The sequence below is a fragment of the Sycon ciliatum genome, chromosome 3 (genome assembly GCF_964019385.1).
Source record: "Sycon ciliatum chromosome 3, ocSycCili1.1, whole genome shotgun sequence".
NCBI lineage: Eukaryota > Metazoa > Porifera > Calcarea > Leucosolenida > Sycettidae > Sycon > Sycon ciliatum.
In genome coordinates, this window is record NC_088645.1 from 20,872,512 (window position 1) to 20,897,094 (window position 24,583).

Here is a 24,583-nt window from a genome sequence, read left to right on the forward strand (position 1 = left end):
CCCTTTCTCCTTTATTCGGAAATATTCCCAATCGAACTCGCGCACTTCCACCGATACTGGGTGACTGCGCCCTACTAGATAGGGATTTGCTTCAATTGGTCCGGTCGTACCATAGTCTTTCATACAGTTTGTGTATAATGTGGCGGCGACGTAGGCCCTCCTCAGCGTTGCTAGCTACAAAGTTGGTCCGGTGTTAACCTGACCAACTGGACGGGTTCCGGTGGGCCTGCCTAAGGCTTAGGTTCACAAGGTCCAAGTTTTTGAGGGATGCGAAGAGGACGGCAGTGGGACGATCATGAGCAGCGCCTCACCTGCGAGGCGTGAACAGTTTACGTGATGGCGAGAATTTCTCTTATTTTCATGCCGGCACATGCTGACTAGCTCCGATCTGTTGTTGATATTTACACGCTTGTGCGCCTGCAGAGGTCTCTAGGTTCTCCCTTAGGCACAGAGGACATCGCTTGGTTGTGTTCCTGTAACCTGCGGTCTGGGCAATAACTGAACAGCCAAAACCTGTGTTGGCGTATAAATCTGTTATGCATAACTAGCAATGCAGATGTTGGACTTGTTTTGTTTTTTTTCGACTTCAGGAAGCGACATGTTCCCTCAAAACTCCCCAGCTCCACTGCAGCATTTTCTTCACTTGTACGCTCGTAAACACCTCGTTGGAAGTGAGTCGTCAATACGGTATTGAGCTGCCGAAACTTACACGGAGCTGTGGAAAAATCACAGTGAGTGTGTAACGTTAAATAGTAGCAAATGCCAGGTTTGACAATGGATCTGTACTATTGATCCCAGCTGACTAGTCACTTCCGGTGCATACACACTTTTTCTCTTTTCTTTCTTCCCTCTTCGCTGCCTTGTTAGTGGGCAGAAATTCCCGTTTGGATTTTGCGAAGTAAAGTCAAAGAAAGGCCAGAAGAATTTTCAAACTTCGCCCGATGTCCTCTAGCTCCTATTGTGGATAGTTGATTGCATTGGGCACTGAAAGGTTTACTGATCTATAATATCACCCTTTATCCACTCAATACATCCTACATCCTGTATTTCCCTCCACTCTCTCTCTATGTATTTGCCACTTTGGCTCAACGTTGCAGCTTGCTATGAATCTTTTCCACTACAACTACAGTCGACCTACCTATAAAAAAACCTCTATAACGATATTACCCTTATAACGATATTTTTCTGCCAAACCAAATCACTCCATTGACTTTTGTATACAATGCCCTACCCTTATAACAATATTGCTATAACGATATTACCCCTATAACGATATAAAATGGCCTGACCAATCAACATTTTCCATTTTATAACAATATCTAGCAGGGAAGATGTAGAGCCCACTATCCAGGTAGGGCAAGCTTCACTTGATAAGTCGCTGGGACATGACGAAATGCAATGGGGGCACCAGTGGGCACCTTGCTGTGTACATAATGTACATGTATGTCAGTTTTTCATGCTAGGAAGAGTGTAAAAAATGAACAAAATCCATGCATTATGACGTGTATGTATGAAATGAACCAGTTACCCCTATAAATAATATTACCCTTATAACAATATTTCTTGGTCTGACGCAAATATCGTTATAAGGGCAGGTCGACTGTATATGCATTGCACATTTCAATCTATAGATTTTCAGATTTCAATTTCACCTCTTTCTTGTGATTTGCTACTCTCAGTTCACTTCACTTGTACGTTCTAGACAAGAAGTGTTGAAGAATGGTGTATGGATGTCCAAACTGACTTGATGCTTCTGGCCAGTTGGGCCCCATCAATGAATGCTTACCTGAGTTCGATCTGATCCGACTTGTACATGTACGTGACCAACTCCGATCCCCATTCAACATTTGTGTGAATTGGCGAAAGGTTGCACAGCCCACAGTCCGAGCCATCACAGCTGGAATGCTGTGCTGAGCAGGCTGTAAAAGTAATTACTTGGTGTTTGGCGGTCGGATGAGCCGCAGTTCTGGACTATTTTACGAAGTGTTGAAGAAATAGTGTGAGGAAGTGCTCCCTTCTCCAAACACGAAATCTACCAGTCATAAATAATACAGAATTCCTGTAAATGTCATCCCCACATCCAGAGTGTACTTCGAAGTAGTAGTTAGTCGGTTAAAAAAGCTAAATTTGCAACAGCATTCACACTAATCGGATGTAAAGTTACAACGGAAACAGCAAAGACCAGCCCAGAAAGATTCCACCGCAGAGAAAGTTAAGTGGGGTAAGAGATTGTGAGAGTGTGCGTGTTGTGACAATGATACTGCTGTGCCCTTACAGCCGACAACACGCACAATCTGTGTATGGTTAAGAAGTGTATGGTTAAGAGTATGGTTAAGATGACCTTTACAGTGCCTATACTGAAGGTTTCCGTAGTATAAAACATAGTGGCCAATGGCATTCAATTCGCATTGAACCATCATCGTGAAACATTGCGCCTTTTAGAACTACTGTAGACAGGTCCTGCTCAACAGTGCAATGAAGCGTTTCAAAACGGTGTCCAAGTAAGTGCAGTTGTGGCCAAAGAAATCCAACCCGCGTATCTGTCATTTCGACTACACCATGCACACTCCATAGACCCGTCTGAGGGCCGCAGGGGACGCCGTGTGCCTTGGCACTGCGCTCGGTTAAGCCAAGACTGTGTGCTATTCAACATTACCATACACAGGGAGCAGCGCTGCGATGAACATGTCTTAGAGGGTACGTTTGGAGATCATGCGTAGATAACGTAGCGTGTGAACCCTCCACCGTGCACCTCCTTGAGTCGCTTGCAATGCCGCAGCAGAGCTATGATGGCTCTGCCCTGCGTGTCCACCTTGAAACTAGTGGTCGTGCGGATGTCATGGTCCGTGATGAAATGCTTGCCTGCAACAATCAGCAAATTTCGTACATGTGGATACGTGCATGCATGCCGCCCGCACACACACGCACACACACACACACATGCACACAAACGGGCACACACATACATGCACACAGCCGGGAACACACGGGCACACACACCACCGCCACCACAACACACGGGAAACACGCACACACACGCGCGCACATACACACACACACACACACACACACACACACACACACAAACACACACACACACACACATACACATTTCAGGTACTGAGTATGTAAACACACATGGATTTCGGCCTTTGACCTCTGGTTGCTGGATCTGATCTACTGTAAACCGGGAAACTTTCGCGAGCGGATAATTTTCGCGAGTTTCGCGATCACCGTCAAAACGCGAATTAGAATCGCCGCGAACTGAAGAATTTGAACGGAAGTACATGCACTAGTACCACTTGAAAAGACCAAATCGCTAAAATTGCCGCTCGTTAACAGGGGCGTTTTTTAAAACGCTGAAGTTTCACGCCACAAACGTTTCCCGGTATACAGTATCCCTCCTCCCCACCCTGAAACCAGTAAACACCATGCACTTTACACATGCATTTTCCTCATTTCTTCTCCATTGTATGTTGTATTGCATTTTAATCCATTGTGTTAATTTTTGCCCCTAAAAGAGGCTTGACCGGTGCAAAAAAACCCAAATAAAACCCCAAATAAAACCCCCAAATAAAAACCCCAAACGCAATGCGCTCACATCTCTCTTGCACGGACCTCTAAGGTACGGACGACCACCTCGCACCCTGGGGGTGAGTTCTAGTCGAAATGTTACTACTCTTTTGCCAAAAAGACCGCCTCCGGATAAGAGGGATACGAGTGTACAGCACTGCAGCAGCAGGGGCGTAGCAACCGGTCCGGATTTGGCCGGACCACGGTTAAAAAAAAAACACAATGCCAAAAGTGCCCAGAATGCAAGACCTTGCACCCGAATTTCAAAATTTTCACGGTGGAGACCCCGCACCCCCTCCGACCCAACCACCTCCAACAGCTGTGCTACGTGCCCGAGCAGAATGAGTGTGACTCTACCCAGGCGATGGTTGGCTCGTTGGACAAGGCCAGGCTTTGCTGCCTGGAAGTCGACTCAAAATTTCCTCTCTGTGTGACTGTCTGTGTGTGTGGAGTGATGGCTGGGTTTGTAGTCGGGGTATTTGTCGGCCCGCGGTACATGTGCACGAGCGAGCGTGTGTGTGTGTGTGTGGGGGGGGGGGGGGGGGGCATGCGCACGCATGCGTGTCCTGGGCCAGCAGCGCAGAACTGCAGGATGCTCTCCTCACCTTCAACGTCCTTCATTTCTTGCGCCCTGTACGCTTTTCTCTTCTTGATCTCGGCGTCCGTGAGTTGCGACTTTGGCACTGCGATCAGCTGATACTTGAATGAGTACGCCTGATTTAGGCATTCCACTGCCATGTTGACTGAGTCATAGGCCAGCCGACCTCGAATGTACCTGAATCAAATACGGTAGAAACACAACCAAAGCACTGTCGTGGACATGGAAATCTAGTTGATTGACTGGGGCCGGCGCCCTCGGCGCGTACAGAACGCTGCGTGCAGGGCACATGTCGATCCGATGCGACTAGCGCGCTGCAGCGCATAAAATGCATGTGTGTACCGCATACTCACGGCTGCATGGCCAGCACCCTGGGGCCGCTAGTCGTGCGACCGGATTTCCATGTCCACGGCAGTAGGTTAATTAATGCACACAAAGTGCTCAATGCCCAAAAAGAGCAGAGCCTCTTTACAAGTAAGATGGAACAGAATATTATTGCAACTAAGAGTTTCGGGCTTGCGCGATCATGATCCAAATCGACCCGTTGCGGACATTCCGGGCCATCTTGCAGTGAACAGGTAGGGGAAAGTGCTCAACCTGAGAGGGGGGTCTACCAGGTAGGTCAAGTCCAAGTCCTCTCTGCGCACAGAGTGCTCAATAGGGGAAAAAATGAAAGTTATGAAACAGAAGTGGTAAAGGCAAGCCCAGAAAGAGGAATTAACAGGGCAGGAGAGCGAGTGCGTGAGTGAGAGAGAGAGAGAGAGAGAGAGAGAGAGAGACAGAGAGAGAGAGAGAGAGAGAGAGAGAGAGACACACACACACACACACACACACACACACACACACACACACACACACACACACACACACACACACACACACACACACACACACACACACACACACAGAGTCACACAGAGAGAGCAGCAGTAGCAGCAGCTGCAGCAGACACAGCAGGAACATCACTTCACAGAATGTCTCACTTTGGCACGTCATTGAACTCAGCTAACGTGATGTACGTCAGTGCCGGTAAAGAATGAGCATGGGCGGTAGCTGCCGATACCTTGCGTGATGCCGCAGACATATCTCCTGCAATCCAGCAACAGAGAGACAAGAGACTATGAGCTGTGCACAGCCACTGATGTGATTGTCTCCCCAGCACTAGGGATGTTTAGTCCCACGTAGTCTGTGTGTACTTTACGTGTGTGTACCACGTGATACTCAGTGACCCACATACAGCCGTTTTCTGATTCACGACATACCGTGTATGGAGGCTCACACACGTTCCGCCAGAACATGGGTGAAAATCAGAATGGAGCGCATTGTGCAAGCTGCGAGGGTGGACGGCTGAAGAAGCTTCTGAAGCACGAAATCAAAATATTTGATGAGCTTCGAAGTTTCGTCTTTGACCAAGTTTGGGCATTTCGCTTCATGCTTTTGTTTGTTCCGTGTGACTATTTTTCCTTTCTCTTTCTCTTTTTGAGTATTTGTCTCTGTTTTTCTCTCTTTCGTGGAGGCTTGCTTGTTGTATCCTTGGCTTTTGGCCGTTACTTTATCGCCATCATAATATTGGGCATCATTGCCCGCTTGGTCTGCGATACAAAATTAAATTTCAACAACAACAACTAAAAACAACATTGCGAACGTGGGTCCATTGCATGAACTTCACGTACATCCCCCACGTTCCCGTATCCGTTACGTGGGACTTAACCTCCCTGCTGACTGTGCAACGGACAGGATTGGATGTACACACTCCTTACAGTGGCTGGCGAGTGAAATCCAACCCCCTGGCTTTGTGCAGATCGGTGCTTGAACGGCCGTGGTCGCTCTGTGCATGCCTTTCACCATGCATGCACCAGGTCAGTACTTGCCCAGCCGCACAACACCAAGGGCTGGATTTCACTCGCCAGCCACTGTACAGTCTACTCGCGACAAGCCACGCACTGTTAAGTCACGTACTCGCGATAAGTGCACTTTTGCAATTTGGACGGCATATACTTTTGTATACGGATACTAGCAAGAGTGTAATTATAACCCCCTCCTGGGGGGCTATATACTCTTGACACTAGTATGAAAGTCACACACTCACGATAAGTCACCCATTTTTGTTTTCAAGACAGGGCGAGCGACTTATCGCGAGCAGACTGCACCTGTCACCATCGAGAACAAGGAAAAGCCTGACATGCAAGACTTTGGATTTTACTTTCAGATCGAGCACAGCAGCAAGGCACCCACTGTACCTATGGCGGGATGAGGCGCCTGCGGTTGGCGATTGTCGACGGCGACACTGCTGGTGGTTGACGAAGCCTCACTGCCGTGCATGGACGACACACTGGACGTCTTGGACACGTTGGCGGTGGAGTTGCCACTGGATGAAGCGCCTCCTCTGCAACCAGCAAAGAGCAAAGAATTGACGAGTTGGATTTTTGATTTGATGATGGTTTTGTAGGCAGGTTGTAGATGCTACAACAGCATGCACGCACACAGACCCATGCACACGTGCGTGCACACACCACCACTCTCTCTCTCTCTCTCTCTCTCTCTCTCTCTCTCTCTCTCTCTCTCTCTCTCTCTCTCTCTCTCTCTCTCTCTCTCTCTCTCTCTCTCTCTCTCTCTCTCACACACACACACACACACACACACACACACACACACACACACACACACACACACACACACATGCACACACACACGCACGCATGCACACACACATACGCACACACACACACAACCAAAGCTGAGACACACCTGGCACTGAAGTCTGGCAGATGCGCTGGTATGTTCTGCGATGCATGCTCCAACTGTCGCCGCGTCTCCTCGGCTGACGACGTCAAGGTCTGGTCAGAACAAGCACACACAAAACAGAGCAAGACAAGCTATGGTTCAGTGAACCGAACAGGAGGCCCATTGTTACAGTGTGTTGATTTACGTGAACTACGGTGCATGTAAAGTCAGACCTCGCTTAACCGCACACATCCATTTTCCACAAAAAAATATCCGGATAGGTGAGGGAAGCGGATAAGCGAACACACACACGCTGTATGTATGCATGACACATGCTGTGAATCGGTAACCAGCGATTTTCTTCCGGATGGCGAGGGATCCGGATAAAAGAGGACCGGATAAGAATACATTGCCAGCTGGGAAATAAGTTTAGTGTACATTTCAGAGCAGTGAGCGCTGGTGTTCTTCAAATCTAATCTCTACCGCCTCCTGCAATTTGCGGTTTGCCCTCTCTCTCTCTCTCTCTCTCTCTCTCTCTCTCTCTCTCTCTCTCTCTCTCTCTCTCCCCCTTGCAGTTTACAGACGCTGGTAATGAGGATGCTACCTCTGACAGTCAGGTTGATCCCTGCATGCTTAACTCAGGGAATCTGGTGTCAATAGACCACCATAATTATAAGCAACCTGATGATGGCAATTTGCTGCAAACGTTATTGTGGAATCTGATCCAGTGTACTGGGTTGTGAGTTTGCAGAGCTGACGGAAACAGCATTTGTGCTCAAAATTTCTCACTGGGTTTGACAACTGAACAGTTCACAAAGTCCGACTGAGAAGAAGTTACCCACCCATGAAGCAAGATCATTGGTCAACAAGGGTATTTCCCAGGCAATCCCCTGACTTGCTTACAAACACTGACTGCCTTACTTCCACTCAGGAATATTTCGGCCCAAGCCCAATCAGACACCCGCTGGGGCACGAGTGGATTCTAAAAGCTCGTGTCCAAAAACTGTGCGCAAAACGTGCGCCAAGGGACGCACACACAAAATGTATGGTAGGAAATAGGGCCGGAACGATATAATCGATTTTAACCGTTTGCTGATCGCTCAGAAAGGTATCTATACATGCCAACCCTCCCGGTTTCCCCGGGGAAATCCTGAAAAATCGACACTACTCCCGGGGTCTCGGGCATTACAAGCAAACTCCCGGAAAAGTCACATTTTTGTCGGACACAGAATGTTCCTGAAAACTCCATGGATTCGCCTCGAATGTCAAGGGTTGTTTTTCTTCAAAATTATGTACTTCGAACTTCGCACTTCGAACTGTGCACAGTACTTTTCAAAGATCTGACCAGCCTGCATGCATGCAAGATCTGCACTGACAGGCGGGCGCCGACTGATCGAACTGCACTGCAGGGTCGAACTGTGCTGTACGCATATCTGCAGAGTCTATGCTGTCAAACTTTTTTTTTTGCGGGAAAAGCTCTTTTTCACTTGTTCTTGTGCCACCCAGGGATTTTGACAGAAATCCAGGGATTCATTCTGCATGTCTTGTCAATGGATTGAGGCTTTGGTGGTTGGTCAGTATGGGTATCGATTATCGTCAGCTGTCACTAGCAATATAACGATATACCTACTGCACCATATACATAATACATGCATGTGTGTTAGGTGCTAGAATGCAAGTACAGTCAGACCTCGCTTATCCGGTCCTCTTTTATTCGGATCCCTCACCATCCGGAAGAAAATTGTTGGTTACCGATTTACAGCATATGTCATGCTTACATACAGTATGTGTGTTCGATTATCCGGTTCCCTCGCCTATCCGGATATTTTTGTGGAAAACGGATGTGTGAGGTTATGCGAGGTCTGACTATAACAGCACTGCTAGTGATACGTGAACAGTGTACCGGGTTCCGACCACACTGAGTGCGTTCGATTATGCCCGCGGATCGATTCGCGCTATTCACATCACCCCATGTGAATAGGGTGAATGGATTCCGAATCGATTCCAGGGCTCATGACATGAAATCGAACGGCGTGATTCCATTCACGAATCGATTCAAGTGCGTATATAAATCGAACGCACCGCACTGTCCACTGGCATGACACACGTCCAGTACAGGCAGACCTCGCTTATCCGGTCCTCTTTTATCCGGATCCCTCGCCATCCGGAAGAAAATCACTGGTTACCGATTTACAGAATATGCCATGCACAAACACACACACACACACACACACACACACGCGCACACACAGAGTACTGTGATGTATGTGTACAATATCTGTATTGGGTCACGTGTGGAGAATGCCCTGGGGGAATCTCTACCGTACCTGTTCTAGATCTGGGTTGGAGTTAGGTGACCATTTTTGGTGATGACGAATCATTGTTGTTTTAGTTTACTTGGTGACAACTCAAGTTTGATCTCCCCAGTGTCGTTTGTTGATGTGAGCTCGAACGAACATAACATGGCGCAGTGAACAGTCCATAAATAACGGGACGCAAGCAAAAACGTTCTGCGGCGGCGGCCTCACCAGCCAAGGAGAGCTGGGAGGAACCGGACAACCTGCATGGATGCAGGAGTTTCTCGAACAAATGGTCGAGGACAGCCGTCGTCGGAAGAAAGAACACCGCGAGTTGCTGGCGGCTCTGAATGCCCCCACGCGGGGGTAGACCCCATACGCGGGGCAGCGAGGTATCTGAGCCACTTGGGGATGCCGAGGAGTGTCGGTCTGCTCCTCCGAAATTACCCAGTGCCACACCACCACCTCCGCTGCAATCGTCGGTGCCTCTGTTAGATTTTGTGTCGTGGCGTTCGTTGTGGAACGACTACGCTACTCTTATTCGTCCGGATCGTCTCACTCCCCGTGAACAGTGCGCCCTGCTAAGATCTTGTTTGTCAGTAGAAATGAGATCGACTTTAGAGTTTGCTCTACAGTTCGAGACATCAGATGTCTGTCCAGTAGAAGAGCTGTTGGACACCATCCATAAATTTTTGCGTGGCCGCAGAAATATTGCTCTCGATCGAGTAGCATTTGGAGAACGCCGCCAGGAGCCCGGGGAGACGTTTGACGATTTCTACATCACACTGAAAAAGCTGGCTGCCAACGCAGATTTGTGCTCAACGTGCCGTGATGAGTGCATGGCTACCAAGCTCATGTCAGGCGTCAGGGATGGGGAAGTGCGGAAAAGGTTGTTGGCGTTATCGCCATTTCCCAGCTGTCAGCAGGTGATTGACTTGTGTCGCAGCCAAGAAGCTGCAACACAGAACGCGGCCGAGCTCAGTACTGCAGCGTTTCCTGCGGTGAGCAAGCTGACGGCCGACAATAAATTAAGCCGATATTGCGGCCATCCTGCCCATCCGGAAGGCAGACCTTGTCCGGCACGAAAGGTGACGTGCAACGACTGTGGAGTCAGGGGTCATTTCGCTAGAGTCTGTGAGAAATCTAAGGACAAGTCTCCAAAAGCGAACTCCGTCCAGGTTCTAGATGTCTCGTCTACTGTGCATGCTCCAGCTCCTCAAGTCCAGATCATTCTGAGTCACACTACAGCAGACATGGTGTACATGGTGTATGGGCACTGCAAGGCTACCCCGGACACAGGGGCAGATGCCAGCATTCTCGGGTATGCTGTCCTTGAATTTCTGGGCATCCAGGATGAACAGCTCTGTCCTCCTGGTATTTCTTCCGTTCTCGCGGCTAATGGCTCGGCGATGAAATGTGTAGGGACGCTCCTGCTCAGAATCAGCTATGGCAAGAAATCTACGTCACAGCGTGTCCTGGTGTGTAAGGATTTTGAGGGCTGCCTTTTTTCATGGCATGCTTGTCTGGATCTTGGAATCATCCCATTCAACTATCCGGAGCCCATCTCCAAAGAGGGTTCAGCGCAACCTCAGATCTAGAAAGCTACAGTTGATGCCACTCAGGCAGACCTACCAGAGAAACTGCGTGACATACCAGCTTGCCAATCCACAGCTCAACATACTGCAATTCGTGAGCATTTGATGCAGGAATTCTCCGATGTGTGTTCTTCAGAGAACCACCTGCGTGTGGTGGAAGGGGAACCCATGAAGATTCACATCCGGTCTGATGCAGTACCCCACGCTATTTACAGTGCACGCACTATCCCGTTTGCCTATCGGGACACCGTGAAGTCGTTATTGACGGACATGGAGCGAGAAGGTGTCATTTCACCACTAGGAGATGAACCGTCCCAATGGTGTCATCCCTTAGTGCTGGTGCCGAAGTCGAATGGAGGTATCCGTATACGCGTGGACTTGGTAAAGCTGAACAAGCATGTGGACCGTGCATTCTACCCCATGAAGACTCCCAAAGAAGCAGTCGCCGCAATACCACGCACCGCCCGCTATTTCAGCACTCTGGATGCCACCCATGGTTATTGGCAGGTCCCACTCGCAGAAGAGTGCCAGATGTTAACAACGTTCATTACACCATGAGGCCGATACAAGTTCCTGCGCTCCCCCATGGGGCTGGTGTCCACCGGTGATGAGTACTGTCGGCGTGGCGATATAGCTTTGGCGGATGTTGCCAACACACAGAAAGTCGTCGATGACATCCTAGCATACGACGAGTCGTTTCCAGAGCATGTTCGCCACCTCTGGGTACTTCTACAACGGTGCCGGCAGCACGGCATTACATTGAATCCGACCAAGTTCAACTTCGCATTAGAGGACGTGCCATACGTGTGTTCGCTTATCAGGTTCCCTCGCCTATCCGGATAATTTTTTCGTGGAAAACGAATGTGTGCGCGGTCTGACTGTACTACATTCATTGTACACTGGGGGTAGACAGTCAGTGCGTGCTGTAAAAGCAGAAAATTTCGGTGGTGTAATAAATTATTTTCGGTATTCTCCAAAACCGGCGGTTCGGAGGAGGGAAATTTTTGGTAAACAGCTTTCCAGGTAAGTGTACTAGTACTAGTAACGCAATTTTCGGTGCGTTTTATTTTCGGTGAAAATTTCGGCACCGAAGCTTACCGAAAATGAAAGTATAAAACACCACCGGAAATTTCTGCTTTTACAGTACCCTGGCCCAGCGTGCAGACAGTACCCTGGCCCAGCGCGCAGACTACTGTCCCGGTCCAGCCACGATGGACAATTACTGCCAGATACCGGCTTAAAATATCGTCATATCGATATGTCGATTGTTTGGCTAAAGGTGCTATCGTTAAGCAGTTTCTGGATATCGTTTCAGCCCTAGTAGGAAATCACTGGTCAACCGATCACCCTAGCAAGCTGACATGCAGATTGGACAAGCCATTGATCTGACAACCTGGACAACAGGGCTTTGGACACGACCACGGCGTGGCTCATGTAGTCTGGTGGAGGTGTTCTGTGGTGTGAAATGAACTGCCAGCGCGAACATGCGCACAAACGTGCACACGGGAACTTAATTAACTGCATCAACCCCATCCCCGGTGAAGGAAACACTACACACACATACGGTCGCGTATACACACGCACGCACGCACCCACACTGACGACGGGGACTTCGCGCCACGCGTGTGTACTGACCTTCATATCATTGAGCATGCTGCGATCCCGTTCTAGTGCTTCCCTCTGACTGGTAGCGAGTTCCTCTAACTGCGTCACTTCTTCATTGATGTCAGCCAGCAGCTGAAGGGAGCTTGTGCAATTCTCTGCAATGCCAACAGCGTAGAGGAAAAAAAACACAGATTTTAGTACATTTTATTTTTACAAGCTGGAAACCAGATTTATGTTCTTGATTCATTGAACAGCAGATGGAAAGGAAGCACCCACAATGTAGGCATGGGAATGTGTAACGTAGAGTGTACTACCGGTATGATATTGGTTCATGATAGTTGTGGAGAAATACAACACGCCACAAAACGAAATCGTCTTACCCACTCCAAGGAGCTGAGAACATCGAATCAGCTTGTCGATTCGCTGAGTGTACTGCGTTGTGAACTTCTCAAAAGAAGAAGCAGCCATGCCGTTGAGCGCCGGGAGTGCAGACTCACTAACGACTAAAGAAAAGGTCGAACAAGATCCACGTTTGGGATTTTCAGCTGGTGCATGGTGGCCGATGGAGCTTCCCTTTTGCATGTTTTGGATTTTCAAATCTTCCCTCTTCGCATTTTTCGTACAACATGACGCGATGACGTCTACGCATTCAGTACCCATGGAGATCGATAGAATGGCTTGAAATAATTATTAATGATTAATTTTTTGATTTTTGTGGCTTCATCCAGATTATGTACATGTATAATGTAGCTAGCTGTTCGCGATCAGAATCTCACACAATCATAGTCATACTGTTCTGTTCTTGGAAAGTGTTGTGTTACTATTATTGTGTTGCCTGTTGCCAGTCTGCAGTGTTGGAGAAAGAGGCCGCTGGTCTGTTGTTGGAGAGATAGAGCAGAGGAGTTGTGGTGCTGTCCTTGCTTTCTTTCCTTTCGATGGCGGATTACGGAGTGAATCCCGATGGCCCGCCGCGGCTAGAAGGAATGGTCAGTCTCAAAGTGGACAACATCCCATTCGAGACCACTCTCTCCGACTTGAAGCCGATGTTCGAGAAGTACGGTCGAATTGGAGACCTCTATATACCGCGAGAGAAGGATAAGCGTAGGGCGCGTGGCTTCGCTTTCGTGCGCTACTTCTCTCAGGATGATGCGGATGCTGCCATTGAACATTTGACTGGGACTGTGAGTAATGTTGCTGATCTGTGTCTCGTATAGCTGGGGACCAATGTTGGAGAGAGGGAGAGGGAGACAGAGAAAGAGAGACACGCACATACAGAGCGAGGGAGCGCAGTACGCCGGTCGAGACGCAGGGCGCTGCTGCTGGTGCTAGCTGGTTTGCTGTTCTCGTCCTACTCGGGTGTGCTGATGCAGTAAGAAGTTCTGTGACAGCCACACTAAGCGAGACCCATTTTTTTCCTCAAATCGTCACCACTACCACGCTGCCCCAGAGTTTGGAGACGTGTTCTAGAAGGTCGCCATCTTTGCGGCAGTTGTGAGGCTTCCAGCCGTGGAAAAAAATTATATCTTTCTTGAGTGTAGTACATGTACGTACTTTGGGTGAACTGTCGAGGAAAAAAATTGGCCTCTAAAAATCCTGGAACAGTGTTCTGGGTATAGAAATGTACGAGTCAAACCTACGTTGTATGTTCCTAATGTTGGTCAAAGAATGCAGTGCACAGTATGCTGTGGTATTGGTAAGTCGACCTACTGTAGTACTGAGTACAGGTCTACTCTCCATATAACGTAATCTCTGGGACCACGCAAACATTATGTTATATCGAGAGTTATCTTATGTAGAAAACCGTGTGTAAAATACAAGATGCACCTCAAAATGAAGGGTATTACAAGGCGGGTTCAACCGTGCAAACATATACACACTGTACCACCATCGACATCAGATACCATCAATGCCGCAGAATATAATGCACATAGGACTAAACTGGCTAGCTACGGCTACAGCTTGATTGTGCCGCGCACGTGAATCTACGTTGTATCGAGAGTGTACACGTCAGGGACTGCGCCGTAGGGTGCGTTATGCCGAGGTTTACGTTATGTAGGACTAAACTGGCCTAAACTGCCTAGCTACAGCTACCGCTTGATCATACCGTGCACGTGAATTTATGTTGTATCGAGAGTGCGCACGTCGGGGACCGCTGTAGCGTGTGTTATGTCGAGGTTTATGTTATGTAGAATTATGTTGTGTAGAACAACATTTGTATGGGAGTGATGCTGTTTCGGCGCGGGATTTGACTTTTTTATGTACTAACGAGGTTTATGTACAAGTGAGAGTTGTTATATCGAGAGCAGACCTGTACTGTGCTAGGTAGCCCGAGGATCATATGTCTGATATCACGCGACGTATATACACTAGTTACACACGTAATTTTCGATTTCGACAGCATGTTACACAAGGCGAGGACTCACAGTGCTCCTGACTACGACCGTAACCCGGTTGGCAGAGTTCGGGTCTTGCGGCCGTACGGTTCAAACCGTGACTCTGCCAACAACCGGGTTATGGTTGTAGCCAGGAGCACTGTGCGTCCTCGCCTTGTATCATGCTGTCGAAATCGAAAACATTGTTTAAGTATCAAGCAAGGCTTCTATGTACCGTACACACATAATGTGTCTATGTACCGTACACACATAATGTGTGTATGTACGTCTCGTGATATCACTCCAACCACACACCCATGCCGATTGAGTTGGAGTAAAACAACAACAATAAACGGCAGCGACAACGACAACATTGATAAAAACAACAGCATAAACACATATGCACGCAGTCCGTTAGAGATTCTCCCTGACTCCGTCAGTGCATCACAATCACAGCTACACAGCATTTCTGGAGAGCCGTAACCGGTTTGTTTGTGGCCTCTTGTCCTGCGGCTTACTATGTTGAAAAGGTGTTCCCTTGGCGCGCATTGTGTGTGTGTGGGAGAGAGAGAGAGTGTGTGTGTTGTAGTCCGGTCACCCATGTTCCAACGTTGCTACAGTTCAAGGTCCAGCAGTACCCAGGCATGTGCGCTGGTAGCCATGTCCACTTGTCTGCAGATGGGGTTTGTTGCAAATCTCAGCATGCGCATGCAAACAATGTTTTCACGTATGTAGCTCTAAAACAACAGTACTGGATGTGCTGAAAGTCTCATTTTGCCATGCGTAAAAACAACTTGTGCGTTCCCGATTCACTGCCTGTGTGTGCTGTGTTGTGTAGCTCAGCTGAATTCTTTCTCCCTCTCTCTCTCTCCTCTGTGGGGGGATTGGCCCTTTCTCGTACAGACTTCACTGTGTAACAGCCAGGGACTGAGTATAGCTGGTCGAGCTGCCAGGTTTTGTACAAACTTATCTAACATTCCTGTCTGTACTAGTATCTGTAATCTACTTGTAGTGCTGGAGTTAAAACTCCTCCACTCCAGTAGAGTCGCGTGCCCAAGAACGTTGTTTCCAACGGGTTAGCCTGGGACGTTCTTATTTCTCAGCAATCTGGCTGCGTTCTTTTAGCACGTTCTTAGAAACAATCCGTACTGGATCGTATGTATCCCACAAGCTGCCAGAAAACCAACACCGCCGTTCTTAGTATTTCAGGCTGGACGTTCTTGGGCTCCACGTTCTTCAGCGCGCGACTCCACTGTACTACATGTAGTAGATTACTGATGAATGCAATGGCATTAAGCAGTGCCATATTGCTATGCTTGGTGTTTCAAGAACGCCTTTTCGGGCTGGCTCGCTCTTCGAGTGTGACGGCTACGTTTTGAATGGCATTCTGAGCTTCAGCCTCTGATTATTATCAGGCTCGACGTTCAAATACTCATGCTTTTTTTGCCTTGCTTCTGAGTATATGATTGTATCAGTGACTATGACAGCTTGTCACAAGTGCCCTCCACCTTGTGGCAAGCTGTCATTGTCAGGCATGCAACTCATGATCTTGCAGTGCAGAGAAGCTAAGTGTGTGTATGCACTATATAATTATTATACAATGGCCTGCCAAGTCTAGTTGCGCTTTACTCGCCGATACTACAGTGCTGGTCAATGAAGTCCTATCCCATGATTGGATGTCATGCTGGGTGCTGTGCGGCCCTAGACCTGCGAACACTGGCGCAGGGCGTAAACTTGAGTGACTGGATCGGATTTCATTGAACAGCACTGTATGGTACTACTTCTAGTAGCTTGCCTGGCTGCAATAATTTGACTGCATACTTCCTATCAAGTATTGTAGTACCAACCGGATTAGTTTTATACTGTGCTTGACTCGTCTGTGTGGTTCTGTATGGCTGTGCTCACACATGCAGGAAAACACACACGCACACACACACACACATACACACACACGTACACACACACACACACACACAGCCAGTTACTTACTGTAGAGTCGCGCACTCAAGAACGTTGTTTCCAAGGTGTAAGCCTGGGACGTTCTTATTTTTCAGAAATCTGGCTGCGTTCCTCACGTTCTTAGAAATAATCCGTACTTGATCGTATGTACTTCAAAGTATCCCACAAGCTGCCAGAAATCCAACACCGCCGTTCTTAACTTCAGGCTGGACGTTCTTGGGCTCCACATTCTTCAGCGCGCGACTCCACTGTATTAGATAAACCTTGTATTGTAGAAACACGCTTTAGTTTGAGAGCATATTACAAGGTGGTGGAACACCGTGTTCGGAAACGGTGCCCCTGGCTACAACCATTCACGGGTCAGAACCGGGTCTAACACACATACAGTTCAGATGGTCCCAACACCGGGGCTCTGTCAACCGTAGATGGCTGTAGTAGGGGGCACTGTTTCCGAACACGATGTTCCACCACCTTGTAAGGCCACACGTCTATGTTTCTCGTCACCCGCGCGCATACGATTCAGGAGTCTGGAGGAAAAAAAGAAAAAAAATGTGCTGCACTGACTGTGCATGTGGGGACCAGCACACTCATGCACATGTACATAATGTGGCCTGGCCTGCGCGACACATGATGCGAGGTCGCCATTTTTTGTGCGCAATCTAGCTGCACATGCACAGATTGTGACAGAAGCTCCTACCACAGACTAGTTGCTAACTATGGATGCTATTTTGCATGGTGTATTGGTGGATTTTAGTGTGAACAAAGGTCTAATAAACTTTTTTTATTTTTCGGTCATTTTTTATTTTTTTCCACCTCTCGCATACGTTTTTAGATTTTCAGGTGTCGAGAAACATAGAAATAAAAACGTGTGGCCTAATATGCTGTCAAATTAAAAACCGGTTACTTCCATCCCGCGTGGCTGTGTGCTGGAGAGGTTAGCGTTCAGTCACCAACAATTTCTTTGATCTTAGCAAAGTAGTCTGCTGAGACACGGCCAACCCCCTGGAAACAACATTCCTGGACGCGTGACTCTACTGCACGGTGCTGCTCGGTGAAGTCCGATCAGGACAGTCAATGTCACACGGCGGATGCTGTCAGCCTGTGCAGCCCTAGACCTGTGAACACTGGAACGTTCACTGGTGCAGGGCGCAAGCTTGATTCACGCCATCGGATTTCATTGAGCCGCACTGTACATGTGGGTTCAGAACATGTACTAGTGCTACTAGTATACAGAAGCCGGATTGAGCAGGCGACCTAGATTGCTGTCGCCGCAAAGTTCATGGAATGCATTACTTTAGTGGTGCAGTATGTACACTCGCCTTTCAGGCAGGTCTTCTTACTCCTACACAGCTGTGGCTCAGCTCCATGCCATTTAATGCCACTTGCACTTCAATATCTGAAAAAGAACTCGCCTGGCTCTTCTGGGGGTATATTGCTAAGCTGAAACCTGAACTATGTGCGTAGAAGAAGTATGTGCATTTGGCAACCGTTAGGCTGTGTTTGCATTAGGCGTTTCCACCCGGGTCAAGTTTTCAACCCGCCGTGGAAACAGATTGGCTGGCGCATTTACATGACGCATTGCGCTTGACCCGTTTTGAAATCGGGAAATCGTACTACCGTACTTCTTTGCGTATCTCGAGCCAGGTCTGAACAGCATTGCACAGGCAATTTCGCGCGAAAGCATTCACGTGACCATACAGGACTCTAGAAGTGGACTTTTGGCGGCATGTCAGTAATTGACCCGGGTTACCTGTCTTCATATAAACACCCACCTATTTCTTTACATCGTACAGCGTTTCAACCCAGGTTGAACTCGACCCGGGTTGAAAATTCTTATGTAAACACAGCCTTAGTGAGTACTAGAGAGGTTCTGCACAACGAAAGTTCGAACGAAGTTTCGCGACAGGCCTTGCGAAAGTGTGTACGAATTTTCGCACCAACTTTGTGTTCTGCACATTTTCGTAGTTTGCACGCGCCAAGTGCACGTACGACATGACGCAATCTCACGAAACTTCCTACGAAAGTTCATTTCGCGTTCCCTGCAAGTTTCGCGTCCAAAGTTGCGAAAGTTCGTGCGAAGTTTCTCACTTCGTGACGTAGAGCGAAAGTTCGTACACATTTTCGTTTAGCAGAACCTCTCTACTGAGTAACGAGTAAGTGACGAGTAATCACCATGACTGTTTCACCCCTGGACCTAGTTTCTTCACGCACTTCACTTCTCCAGTAGTGACCAGGGCAATCCGGAATTGTCCTCAGGTGAAGTGCTGCGGTTGTGTTGTTCATCTTTGGGCACATATGTACTTTAATAGTGGAAATGTGTTCCTCACTATGCCTGAGTTTGTCACCGTACTTCAATAGCAGATGGTGTATATGATTGGCCGAACACAGCCTCCTAGACTACCAGTCTTCGATCTATCAGTGAAATGCTGGGTGACAATAGACGCATGGTAGTACATCCCGTCAGGTGTGTGTGTGTGCGTGTGTGGTGGGTGTGGTAGCTTGTGAACGTTGTTTCTCATCTTGTCGCCTGTGTGCACGTGTTTGTGTTGCAGGAACTTGGTGGGAGACAGATCGAGGTGAAAATGGCTCAGTTTGATCGGCCACAGTTTGACAGGGGTTACCTCGCCAAGCGTACGTTGTAATCCATGCTGTTGACATTGTTGACACAGTCCATGAACAGTGTATGTGGTTGCCTGTGGGCACATTTGTGTGTGTGTGTGTACGCGTTCCTTTTGAGTCTATCTCCCCTCTCCCGTGAGACCCACATGTCCAGTTTTGGCAGTGAGCAAGTACACGTGTGTGTGGGGGGGGGGGGGCTTATCTGTGTGTGTGTGGGGGGGGGGGGGGGGGGGGGCTTATCTGTGTGTGTGTGTGGGAGGGGGGCTTATCTGTGTGTGTGTGTGGGAGGGGGGCTTATCTGTGTGTCTATAATTTGTTCTTTTCAAAGTACCCACGGCCCTTACCACTGTGTTGTTGGTTTCTCTGAAATTCTCTGGGCTGTGATTTGCATGCAGGTGAAGCAGCGGAGCGGAGGCGGGAAAGATCCCGCGGAGAACGGAACGGCCGTGACGACGATAGAGATCGGTACCACCACCGTGAACAGAGCTGGGAGCGACGCCGGGAAGGCTATCGGCGTGACGAGTATCGCCGCGGTAGCTATGGCGACGAGGTTCACGACAGCCGGAGGCATCGCGAGTCGTCTCGATACAGTCCAGAGCGTAGAAGGTAAAGTTCATTGCTGTGTGTTGTTTTCATACACCGCATTTCCCCGAATATATTAAAGTGGCACCTTTTTTACGCTAAAAATTCAAGGGCGAAAAAGGGAGTGCGACTTACAATCGAGCGTGACTTACTACTGAAGTGAATATGTCGAAACCGTATTGCTCAAACCTGAAGAAGTGGATGCGACTTATAATCGAGTGTGACTGACAATCGGGGAAATACGGTACAGGCAGACACACATCCGTTTTCCGCAAAAATATCCGGATGAGCGAGGGAGCCGGATAACCGAACACCGGTCATGTGGATGCACTGCGTATGCTGCAAATCTGTAACCAGCTATTTTCTTCTGGATGGCGAGGGAGCCGGATAAAAGAGACCGGATAAGCGAGGTCTGACTGTACTGGAAAACAACGCACCCAACTCGCAACGACGCAAGGGAGAAAAGACAAAGGAAAATACTACAGAAAGAAACGTGACATCGAATTCAGGCAGACGAGCTATCAACCATGATTCTCAATAATGTGAACTAGAAGGAGTGGCAGAATGCAGTATTATAAGTAGTGGAGGTGGATTTTTTAAAAGTATGTACCGTATTTCCTCGATTAATGGACCATGCTCAAATAGTAGACCCTCCTACAGGCCTCACGGAAAAATAGTAGACCATGCCCGAATAAGAGACCCGGTCTCTTATTTGAGTTCATCGCTTTGCGCATGCGCACTAAGAAAGCACGTGGTGGATCAAAAAAGGACGCGATTTTAGGTTGCGCAACTACAAATTTTGTAGAGGCTAGTTCTTTCTTTCATTATTTGAGCACGGTCCACTATATTTTTATCGGCACATCGCTGGAAATGGTGGATTTTTAACACGTCATAATATAGAACTTCTATATTATGACGTGTTAAAAATCCACCATTTCCAGCGATGTGCCGATGAAAATATAGTGGACCGTGCTCAAATAATGGACCATGCCCAAATAAGAGACGGGTCCAACCCTCTTCAAAGAACAAAGACCGGGTCTATTAATCGAGGAAATACGGTAATGGGGAAATCCCCACTTGCCTAAAGGGGACTAAAGGGTACCCCAGAAAGATCTCCTGCAATTTTTTTCTTCTCGGCAGAAGTTTCCGAATATACACCACGGTCCCTTTTACGGTCCCATTCTTTTCGACCTCGACACATTTGTTTCAAGAGCAGCATGAGCAACGTGACACACCCTGACCTGTGCCACCTCCCTTCCCCACAGTGTGCTACTTCACCTGGCCGTGGGGAGCTTTTACGACTCGGTTTTATTCCCGTAGCTATGCAGAAGACGAAGTAACGTCTGGCGCTAGCCAGGGTCCACACAGCTTTAATTTGGTGTTTATTTGTTTGTTTGAGGCGGTCGGACCTCCGTCTGGCGCTATCCCGTATCTGTCCCGTACCGTACCATCAAAGACAGCTGGCCACAATATTCAAATAGGGCTTTCAAATGCAAGATCATAACGTGAAGCAACTTGGAAGAATGAGTATGAATGTGAAGTGTATCGGGTAATGCATGTAGGGCGATTGTGCGGGTCCAATCCCAGGTTGTGCCATGAAAAAAATAGGAGAATTTGAAAATTTTATAACATCCCTATGCTTTTTTGCCTAGGTCATCAAGGTGGTAGACGGTGTCGTATTACCCTCGACCGTACCTGTCCCGTACCGTACCATCGAAGACGGCTGGCCACAATATTCTAAAAGGGCTTTCAAATGCAAGATTACAACGTGAAGCAACTTGGAAGAATTAGTATGTATGCGAAGTGTATGCAAGTGTATGCATGCACGGCGATAGTGCGGGTTCGAATCCCAGGAGAAATGAAAAAAAAATGTTTGTGCTATGATTCGAACATTCCGTGCAATTCGAAATTTTCCATCGTAGTGATCTGCAAATTAGCTCAAGTCAAATTCGAATGTGTAATTTGAAGTACGGAAAGTGCGCCCGCTGGATAATTCGAAATCTGTCATCGTACGGAAGAGTAACTCACAGTAAAGCGACTATTTCCGTTGAGCGCTTATCTCGAAGTGAGATCGAATTGCTATACTGTCAATTCGAAGTTCTTTCTTTTCTCCTTCTCTAGCCAAGAGTAGCTTGAAAATCGACCCCTGCAGTGAATGCATTTACAATGCATGAACCTCTGACTATTCAAAGTTCAAGTATTAGAATCTTTGAAAAGGGTTTGCTCCCCGCACCGGAGCTCGCGCCATCCCGCCGACTTGACTTGACACCTTTTTTTAAACAAATCATCGCCGAAGTCGCAACCACTATTTCGTATTAGAATCTTTTTTTTCTTCTTCTAAAAATCGTGTTTATGTGGAAGAAGGTGGCTGCTCTAAACGTTGCAGCTTGCGCTTCCTGCCGACTGACTGACACTTGAAGCAGGCAGACATTTGGAGCAGCCACCTTCTTCTACAATGGGTGGTATGCATCTAAGATGGTCGTCACCCTTTTTGCGGGGCAAGTTACCCTACATATTGGGCAGGTACAACCCGTTATAGTGCATTTATGAGTATGACCTCACAAAGCTCGTGACCTTTTATGCAGAGTTGATGTCAAGGTGTGCGCGGTCGTAGTGGACTCGCCCCACAAAATCTGATGGCGGGAAATTAATGCATACGTCCCGTCGGCGCCGAAGTCGCAACGTCTCAGTTCGTGTTTATGTGTACTGTAATTTCACAAATTTTCGTTGTACTTTTATTTTCGGTACTTTCGGTGATTCTGTCTCATACCTAAAATTTCAATACTGTACACCGAACAAACACTAACACGCATAATCCAATAGGGGACTGCTTCTCTGTACCTAAACTTTCTGTTCACCTAACCTGGCCTTTTGCCTTCGTACCGAAAATATTGAGCACCGAAAATTTCTGAAATTAGAGTATGTGTTTATTGGGTGCTGCTGCTGCTGGTCCTGCAGGGTGTACGCCAGTCCGCCGCGCTACAGGCACCGCTCCTACTCACCTCGACGCATGCCGCCACCCATGCCGCCGCGCTATGTGCGATCTCCGCCCCGCTATGTACGCTCGCCACCCCGCTACGCACGCACTCCGCCTCGGCACCCCATGTCGCCGGCGTACGCATCGCACGGCTACTCGCGCAGTCCTCCCCGTCAGCGTTCTTACTCACCGCGCCGCTACTACTGATGCAGTCGCCCTATGTAGTATTCAAGCTCTCTTCCACTCCAATGCTGATATATTGGTCCTGTTCAAGGTCTCTTACATCGCATGGCGCTCCAGTGCTGATTTATTGGTCCCATTCAAGTTCTTGCATCGCATGGCACTCCAGCGGAGAATGGAGGTGCCCCGTGCCGACGATGTGGTGTATTTAGGCGAGCGTTGTGGTAGTTGCAACATGGCAAATGTCCAGCACGGCTCTCGTGCTTGACCAGCCGAGCTGCCCGATCTCGACAAGGGTCTGTGTGGGGGGGTCTGTGTGTGGGTGGGTGTTGCATGCGGGACGGTGCGACCCGCCTGCGGGTGGTGAGCGCAGCAAGCACTCTTTCTCCGTGTGTATGTGTGTGTGTGTGTTCGTGTGTGTGCGTGTGTGTGTGCGTGCGTGCATCTGGCACGCATCGCTCGGCGGCATGATACTTTTGAGATATTGCCAATTTGCCATGGTTATCACCCCGCCAGCACCAGCCTAGACTTCAATTCTCTTTCTTGCACTCTTTACTTCCATTCACCCCACCATTAGCGGTGTACATAATGTAGTCGTGTTGTTAGCTCTGCTGGCCCTGCGATACAGAGGCGTCTGCACAGCGTCCTTGCGTGTGCACGCGTTCTCGTGTGTGTCCGCTTCACCTGTCCCAGTCGCGTGGTCCGGTCACGTCTAGCGCTTGCCGCTGCTGCCCTGCTAACTTTCCTCTGGCTTGCTAGCGACATGTACATAATATGACATTAGATAAACCTTGCACACTGTATTGTAGAAACACGCTTTTAACCACCTTGTAATATGCTGTCGAATTAAAAGCGTGTTATGTACATAATAATATATGTATGACAGTGAGGTAACTTGTGCCACAGCGGCGTCTACACCATTAGCAGCAGCAGCAACACACACACAAGCACACAACCAGCTACGGGAGCATTGTCTTTATCCTAGCACTGCCCAGGTGGGTCTAATCCTCCTAAGCCGATAGCTTGCGTTGAGAAAGACAAAAAAAAGGAGTCTGAATGGTCACAGTCTGTATATATCTGTTTTTAGTACAACACTCACTTTTACTGCACCGATCGTTTGGGAAGTTTTCACTGGCTTGTTTTGTTACTGTGTTGTTACGTCGTTTCTGTTGTTGCGTCGTGTCATGCAAGCAGTTCACAGCTAAGGAGGGCTGCTGTGTTTTTAGGAGTGCCTTGAACACCCTATCTCTTGTTATGTCTTGTGTTTTCTGTGCTATGTTCAAGTAACATTCTGCTAGCCTATGCGAATTTTTGATTCTTTATAATAATTATCATTATCCTTTTTTAATTTTGTCACGCACTCGGTTCACTCATTCAGACTGTATTTGATCCTCTGTGTGTCCTCGCGTACATGTGTGTGTGTGTCTTTGTATGTGTGTGTGGTACATGGTGTGTGTGTGTGGGGGGGGGGGGATTCACTGGCCACAAAACAAGCCACTTCG

General features: G+C 48.3%; 2 protein-coding genes across 2 annotated transcripts; one reads left to right on the plus strand and one right to left on the minus strand.

The window, feature by feature from the left end:
• Nucleotides 1–1,935: 1,935 nt before the first annotated feature.
• LOC135811704 (spindle and kinetochore-associated protein 1-like) lies at nt 1,936–12,982 on the minus strand. The gene is made up of 7 exons (XM_065324942.1): nt 12,773–12,982; nt 12,423–12,547; nt 6,920–7,008; nt 6,412–6,557; nt 5,155–5,260; nt 4,179–4,348; nt 1,936–2,862 (listed from the first exon to the last, which is right to left on the minus strand). The coding sequence occupies exons 1-7, from the start codon at nt 12,972–12,974 to the stop codon at nt 2,711–2,713; spliced, it is 990 nt and encodes a 329-aa protein (XP_065181014.1). The 5' UTR covers nt 12,975–12,982; the 3' UTR covers nt 1,936–2,710.
• Nucleotides 12,983–13,172: 190 nt separating this feature from the next.
• LOC135811705 (serine/arginine-rich splicing factor 2-like) lies at nt 13,173–24,460 on the plus strand. Its single transcript, XM_065324943.1, has 4 exons — nt 13,173–13,573; nt 19,276–19,354; nt 19,738–19,948; nt 22,883–24,460. The coding sequence occupies exons 1-4, from the start codon at nt 13,328–13,330 to the stop codon at nt 23,106–23,108; spliced, it is 762 nt and encodes a 253-aa protein (XP_065181015.1). The 5' UTR covers nt 13,173–13,327; the 3' UTR covers nt 23,109–24,460.
• The last annotated feature ends 123 nt before the right edge of the window (nt 24,461–24,583 follow it).